Here is an 8208-nt window from a genome sequence, read left to right on the forward strand (position 1 = left end):
GAGCGCTGGGAGCCCGGGGAGGAGCGCGCGCGCACACACACACACACACACACACCGGCCGTCACTGCTCCACTTCGGAAGGACACGGAGACGGTGCGTAAAATGTGGCACCGAACAGAAACGATGTTCGATTCCCTCCTGAGACCGAAACTCAGACACCAACAGAAACGATCCAACCCAGTTGCACACGAATATGAATTGGGCTCCACGCACTCACCCCACTCCCGTGACACATCTCTCCAGGCGGCCAGGTAGAGATGACATTGCAGCCTGTTACTCCATTCGGCAGGAGTGGGAGTCACAGACGACTCTCCCCCGTCAGATTAATCCATCAGTTTCTCCTCCATTCAGTGTTCCCCACTCTCCCAAACACCACCACACAGATAAATCCACCTGTCTGCCTCAGAAGACCTCCTTCCTCCCCCGGCGACACTTCTCCCCTCACGGTATTCCTGTGAAGAGACGTCGGTCTCCGTCCCTGGAACGGTTGGAGACTGATGACGGAGCAGCGGTGAAGCGGGAACTGAAAAAAACAACGCTTTTAATTCATTGTATCCGAAAACAAGCCTTGTTTTTTGGAATCTCCAGCGGCAGCCCCGCGCGTTCCGCAGTGAGTGCTGGTGGACAAGTCCGCGCTGCCGCTGCCGCCGCCTCCTCCACCACCTCCACCTCCTCCTCCTCCTCCTCCTCACTCGGATTCTTGGAGACCGAAGGGGGGATTCCGTCACAATTAACGCCAAGACGCACACACATATAAACCTCTCTCTCTCTCGCTCTCCCCCTCTCTCTCTCCCCCCTCTGTCAAACACACTCCCACCCTCTCTGGAGCTTCGCGCTCTCTGCACGAGCGCCGCCGTCGCCGAACTAAGAAGAAAAATGGACCCAAAATAAGTTTAAATGGTTCCAGGTTCTTTTTTCTACAGTTCTCTGCCACAGAGGCGAGACTCGGAGAAAGAAAACATTTGTCGAAGCTCTGGTTCAGCTCACAGCCCGCCCGCCCACGCGTGGATGGATGAAGATACTTTCACATCAGCCTGCTTAATTAAACATATGGGCACCGGGACCTAATGAATGAGGGGGAGGGGGGTGGGGTGGGGGAGGTGGGCTCATATGAGTGTCTTCATCTTTCGACTGAATAAAAAAAATTATTTCAATAAAAAAAAAGATTCGTGTGACAGAAAGGGAGGAGGGAGACGGACGCGCGCCAGGGAAATTTCGCATTCCCTCACCAAAAAGCGTCTTCAACTTCACAGCTCGTTACATCTGATGCCGCCCCTCTCTCTGCGCGTATCCTGCTCCAAAACACACACCGAAGACGCGCGAGATGGAGCCCGTGGCGCACATCATTATGCGTCGTTTATGGCATCACCTGGTGCCATCTCGCCAACGAGCGTGCGTCTGTGCGTGTGCCCGCGTTTGTCTGCGTGTTCGTGTGTGAGTGAGTGTGTGTGTGACCGCCGTCTCGGCACAGATGAACCACACGGTCCTGGTGCAGAGAAGTCTGCGTCAACAGAGCGAACACAGCGATGATTCCACCATGACTGCACACGCGCACACACACACGCACACGCCGCTTCTACTACTGATGATAATCATGTGTCATTTTTCCTTTGTTCCCAGTCTGAGATAAGAGGAAACTGAGGCAACGCTGCTGAATTACACAGCCTCAATTAAACACAATTAACAGATCAAAACTGCAGCACAGGGGGTCCGTGGGGACTGCTGACAAACCCCCCCCCCAGGAGTGTTGCTGTGGACTCCCACTGTGGGCAGATGGAGGAGACTGTCCACAGGTCATGTTCATCAGGCCGCAGCTCTGGGACTGTGGTCTGTCATGAGACGACAAACACTCCTGATCAGATCACACTTGTTACCAAAGACTTTCCTCTCCTCCTCCTCCTCCTCCTCCTCCTCCTCATTCTCCTGAATAAAACCCTCACCTGTTGATGATCTCTGGCCTTCCTCCATCACAGATTTTAAGGCTTTGAGCAAATATAGAAGGTGGTTGTATAACATTGGCAGAGAGAGAGAGAGATAAAAGGAGGCCACTTTAAACATGGATGATTGTCTTTCCTTTCTTCAGCAAATATAAATAAAGGCTCTTCCAAATATAACAGTTTCGTCTCTTTATCATAAACGCCATCATCTCCTGGTGGAGACTTCCTGTTGGCACCAGTTTAAATCAGGACAGCCAGCCCAGAGAAACCACTAAGAACGCTGGGAGATACCATTAACAGTCATTTTCTTTTTTTTTCCTTTTTTTTGTCTCATCATTAAAAATTAGCCCCAGTAGACGATGGATAAGTTGGTCTTGTGCTAATTTTAAATATGGAGATGTTGCACAAAAACAAAACAACGTTTTTGTTTTTTTTACTCCATACAACTATTCTCCTCCAAAAGTTTAACCTGGTTCAAGGGTAGACCTGCCTGCAGACCTCCCTGTAGTCATCTCCAGGACACAACCTTCTGAAGGCACAGACCTGACTCAGTATAATCACAGTTTAATCACTAGAACGACACAGTGATTCAGTCCTTCTCAGCTCGTCCACAGTCGTTTGGATTTGTTATCTTTTTACTGTCTGGGTCACATGACGTACTGACCTGTAGCTGCTGCGAACGACACTCAGTTCTGGCTTCAGGCACCGACACTGGAGAAATGATAGAGAGAACTTTATTAGCTTTATCATTATAACTTTATTATCAATTATCACCGTGAATAAATAAATAATCCGAGCAGAGAGTGAAGACGATCTGCACGGCAACAGTGAAAAGGAAGAATCTTAAATCCTAAACCAAAGTGGATTCTTTACTTCACATTTATCTGAACACTTCCTGTTGAGTTGGAACACCAGGTATATTTACATGAAAATACACAATAAAACCGGGAAACTAGTAATAATTGTTATTATTTTGACTTAATTTGACAGATTTTATTGTTAACACATGTTCCCGCTTCTGTGTAATTTCTCTCAATGAAATCCATCAATACAAAACTAAATTAATCCAAACAATTGGACCAATGACGTCAACAGAACCAAACAACGGTTTCCCTCTGTTAGCATATTTAGCACCGAAAGCTAAGGCACATTTGGCGCTACTTTTCCATGTTTAAACCAGTTGTTTGGTCGTTAACCATATTTATCAGACATCGTTACCGGTGGAAACAAAACTTTTGTGATTTAAACGTGTTTGCAGTATAAACAGTAGTTTGTTTTCACCTTTGTTCTAACCTGTACACGTCGTTCTCCGCTTCAGAAGCAGGAAGTACTAAACCGAGCCCTAGTCCAGTTCCACACCTTTTATGACAACTTCCTGTGGGATTGTGCCATGTGTGTAATGAAGTGTAGGGGGGGAGGGGAGGGGGTTAAGCTACTTAAGCTACGATGCATTTGAGTACTATCATGAAAAAGTTTTGCTTCAAATTCATCTCCTAGAGCTGAAGTGTTTGACGATGAATATAATAATGTCACAAGTTATAGAAATAATTTCAATGGGCGGAGCCAATGTCCATCTAAAATAAAAAAAATCTAAAATTAAACGATTCATTAGTTAAGTTATTTATTAGTTTGTTCCATGTTGCCATCGTAAACATTCCTTCACCACAGTAGAAAGTCAACGGACAAACAAACACTTGAAGTGAAGAAATATTTCTTCTGAGTCTCTTTCTTTTCCCCCTCAGACTTTGAACAACCCAACAGTCCGCGGCGGCGCCGCCTTCCAGACAAATCCAATCGATCTCACATTTCATTCCAGCGGCGGTTATTTCTTAACATCATCCCGCCTTTTTTATGTCGATGTGTTCTTACGTGTGTCCACTTCACATAACTTTGTACCAGTGTTGATGTCGATGTGGCCGTCGTTAATCAACAGTCAATTGGCAAAAAGAGCAAAAATAAAAACGTGATTAAGACGGTTTAGAGCTAAACAGAGCAGTTTGTCATATACTGTACTATACTATACAAAGTCCGCATCAACTGACTTACATTAGACCAGTGGTCCTCGATAATTCTCTGTCCTGCCCCCCCTTGTGGACAGAAATGTTTTCAATCCGCTCCTTGAGAACTATATTCAATTATCCCTGTCCAACAGTCTAATTTAATACACCTTAATAAATTAAATTTTAAATGAGAACAACGTAAATGGATAGATCCCTGTCCCAGCAGAGCAGGATGTGCAGTTCTTATTTACGGTCCACGATCGTTGAACACCTCTGTCTCTGTGAATCGTTTAGTGCTGAGGTGAGTGTAAATCTGTCAAAGACGTGAAAACACAACCAGCTTTTTCTTTCTCCCATTGTCAATAAAACTCACGAGGCTGGTGCTAAAAAAACCCCACCTCACCCACTGATCAAAATGAAGAAATATTTGAAAACATCAAATGGGAGCCATTATGTTCCATTCAGATGTTGTTATTACTCTGTGTAATTATCGGAGACAGCCGTTCATTCTGCTAATGTTTTTGGTTAGCGCTCAGGACTCCAGTATCTGGAGGATGAGTCACAGGAGAGGAAGAGGAGTCCAATTAAAGAAAGTCCAAGGATGGAAGCAGCAGGCAGGCTGAGAACACGCACTGACAAATAAGAATCAACAACAAAATAACAGGGAAGAGACAATAATTACAGCCGGCACCACACAACAACTTATCAGTGGAACTTTTGTATCCATGGTAACGGGTTGTTTCAGTTGTCACACCATAGGTTTAACATCCGTCCATGTGAGCCAGCCTCTCACCCTAACTCGTCCAGAGACTCACTGCTGATCTGACTCATCTAGACGTCCTGCTCATTAGCTGTGGAGCTGAGTAAGAGCCAGTCTGTAGACGGCTCTAACTGTCAACCTTGTTTAAAGAAAAAGGTTTGGGAAACAAATGACAAGGAAACAGCAGACGGACCTCGTGGAACAATCCGGATTCTGTTTATGTCTTAAATTGCGTGCGAGCATTTTACAGTTTTTCAACCTCCTGCAGCAGCGACTCTTACAGGCCTAATTAAACGCCTCTCTTCATTCACTGCATCCTTTGTCACATTTTATGTTGTTTTTTTTAAACCCATCCTCAGACTAGCACACAGCAGGGCCGTATTTGACAGTCGTCGTCGTCACTCTGACTTGACAGCAGAAATACAGGCAAAAGTATGATTCACTTGCAATGTTTCTATGCAACTAGAAGCGAGATAGAAAGTAGGTGGGCTGCACGCTGCCTAGTTAGTGTGGAGAGGCCAGCCCACCAAACACTGGGACCTCTCGCTTTAGTTTATTTATTTCTTTTCTTTCAGCGGACCAATGAAAGTGGCAGAACAAAGACGCAGCGTTGTAAATAGAGTGGCTGCTTTAATGTACGCTGAGGAAAAGACGGCGTGAAACAAAGAAAAACAGATTTAATTTATTCAACTCTCGGTTCCGTCTGGAACAGAGCAGTAAAAACACTGGGAATTTACAAGGTTTTAATTTCCCTCCTGCTCCCGTCTCTCCCCTCTCCTCTGTTTGTCTCTCTGACTTTCTCACCCACAGAGAGGGCTGACCTGGATTGAGCTCACCTACAGACGACACTGCGTCCTGACAGGGAAAAAAAAAAAGGTGAAGATACGTTCTGTGAATGGAATCACGTGCCTGAAAAAGGTGAAGGTACGTTCTGTGAATGGAATCACGTGCCTTTTGTTCCAGCGCCCACACACCATTGAAAATAATTCATCACAAGGGAAACTAATAACTTCCTGTCACACATGCTGTAGTTTGGAGGAGAAAGTTTACGTGTGAAACAGACCAATCGGTTGGATTGGAAGTGATGATGAGCTGCTGCGTCCTCCTCACTCCTCTTCATCACTCTGCTTGGTAAAGTGATTTTCAGTTCAAACAGCAGATTTAAAACTGACGTCTCCATTTACGTCAACACAGATAATCCCCTCTCCTAAATTGTTGCTGAATGAAGTTGTGTTTGTTTTACTTCAGCAGAAAATATTCAACTATACTTCTGTTACACCCGTAAATTAAACTGCAGCATTTATTCATTCAATTTGGGCAGTCAAGCAGAACGGAGTCGACGACTCCTGCACAGATCTGCAGTCTCTCTGATTGTACTACAGCAGCAGCAGCAGCAGCAGCAGCAATAACAGCAGCAGCAGCAGCACACCGACTCCTCAGTGTGAGCCAGCTCAGGCAGCTACCTGGAGCAGACCAAAATAAGCCTGAATGATGTCATGTCGTTGTTCTGGTGAGATACACTTTTAGACGGCGTTGGTAATTTGCACCTGAAGAACCAGGGCACACTGTGGAACCTGCAAAATCCCGTTTGTATATTCAGAGATTTAAATACTGAAGGTGTTTAGAGTTTAGACCCAGCACTGAGGTGGAGGCGCTGGAGCAGCAGAGCGTTTCCATCCTGGAAGCCGTGGCCAAATCAAACTAATTGGCCCGCTCCACAGACGGATTTCCAAAAGCTCATCTTGAGGCTGTAACTTTTTATGGTCTTTCTATTATCAGCGTAGCCAGAGGATGCATTAAATATCCCACCGCCAGGAACAGAAGCCCATTCTGGGTCTGAAGTCTACTTCCTGTTCACCTGAACTGAAATCACTCGACGCCGGGTCGGAGCGTACGACCTTTAAATACATTTGGTGAGATGTTTGTCAGAGAGCGTCGGCTCTGAAGGTAAAAGTAGGAAAGTGGTCGTGTTTGTTTTCTCTGGTTAATGAGGCGGTTAGACTGTCAGAGCACGGGTTGATGAAATAAGAACACAAACCCTGGAGTGTTGGTTGATGTCTTCTTTTAACACACACACACACACACACACACATCTGCTCTACTTGTTTCTATTAACATCAATGACTCAACGGACTGAGGATTAAACGATTTTAAAATGGAGGAGAGCAAGAGTGTTTTGTTGATCATGAATAAATAGAAAGTTGTACTGTACAACAGGAAGTTGTACAGCACAACAGGAAGTTGAACGAGTGATTGGTCCGATAAACACACATTTCTGATGTCTTTCCTCAAACCCTTGGCTGGAACCATTTACCACTGCTTCATGTGCACTAAATTATTGTCAATTTAAAACCCATCATTTGTCCTCATGGGGAGGGGGGGGGGCAGGAGGGGGGGCTTCGCAGTGTGAGCAGTCATTAGGATATTTAAGAACAGTTGGGAAAAGTAAATGAACACAGTGACGAGTAAGACGTGATGCTAATTTAGGAAATAACTGCAGAATGATGGACGAGGAAAAACAATGAAGGGAGTGAGATACACTGGAGATGGATGGATGATGGATGGATGATGGATGGATGGATGGAGGGAGTGATGGACAGATGGACGGATGGATGATGGATGGATGGGTGGACAGATGGATGGATGGACAGATGGATGGACAGATGGAGGGAGTGATGGACAGATGGATGATGGATGATGGATGGATGGAGGGAGTGATGGACAGATGGATGATGGATGGACAGATGGAGGGAGTGATGGACAGATGGATGATGGATGGACAGATGGATGATGGATGATGGATGGATGGAGGGAGTGATGGACAGAAGGACGGATGGATGATGGATGGATGGAGGGAGTGATGGACAGATGGACGGATGGATGATGGATGGATGGAGGGAGTGATGGACAGATGGATGATGGATGGATGGATGGATGTACAGTGTGCAGTGACATTGTTTGCATTGTTTGTCCACTCTGGTCATTTTCGTCCCCCAGACTGTCTTATCTTTGGGACATTTGTCTCCTGAATGTGAGACTCCAGCTTTGCGAGGACGTTGTCCATCTGCTGCCTCTCCTGAAGGAGCCGTGTGGCAGAGAGCTGCAGTCACACACACACACACACACACACACATAACTCTGTGGCATCTTCTTGGCTCATGGGCTCTGGTCAGTCTAATGACTGAAGGCCACGCTGACAGCGTTGCTCTGGGACAATTTGTCTCCCGTGGACAGCAGTGTGTTCTCCACCTGCTGTGTAATCTTCTCTGACTCTCTGGGCTCAGACGCCGACTGGCCCACATTATCAGGCCGTTATGTCGCACCGTTAGTGTCATTACGGCACCAATGTATTCAGTGGTGACGGCGCTCTGGGGATTTCACCGATAACAGCCAGTCTGTGGGCCAGAACCAGTCTGTGGGCCAGAACCAGTCTGTGGGCCACAGCCAGTCTGTGGGCCAGAACCAGTCTGTGGGCCAGAACCAGTCTGTGGGCCGTGGCGGGTAAGAGGGC

The 8208-nt window shown here is 46.2% G+C and overlaps 1 protein-coding gene across 1 annotated transcript in view; it reads right to left on the reverse strand.

The window, feature by feature from the left end:
- The window catches only part of grin2ab (glutamate receptor, ionotropic, N-methyl D-aspartate 2A, b), a 59233-nt gene extending 58225 nt beyond the window's left edge, over nt 1-1008 (reverse strand). Inside the window, exon 1 of the mRNA XM_025058460.1 lies at nt 218-1008. Coding sequence (XP_024914228.1) covers nt 218-235 — 18 coding nt within the window. The 5' untranslated portion in view covers nt 236-1008. The remainder of the gene's footprint in view (nt 1-217) is intronic.
- Nucleotides 1009-8208: the final 7200 nt, after the last annotated feature.

This window comes from Cynoglossus semilaevis, chromosome 9 (assembly GCF_000523025.1).
Source record: "Cynoglossus semilaevis isolate Cse_v1.0 chromosome 9, Cse_v1.0, whole genome shotgun sequence".
NCBI classification, from domain to species: domain Eukaryota; kingdom Metazoa; phylum Chordata; class Actinopteri; order Pleuronectiformes; family Cynoglossidae; genus Cynoglossus; species Cynoglossus semilaevis.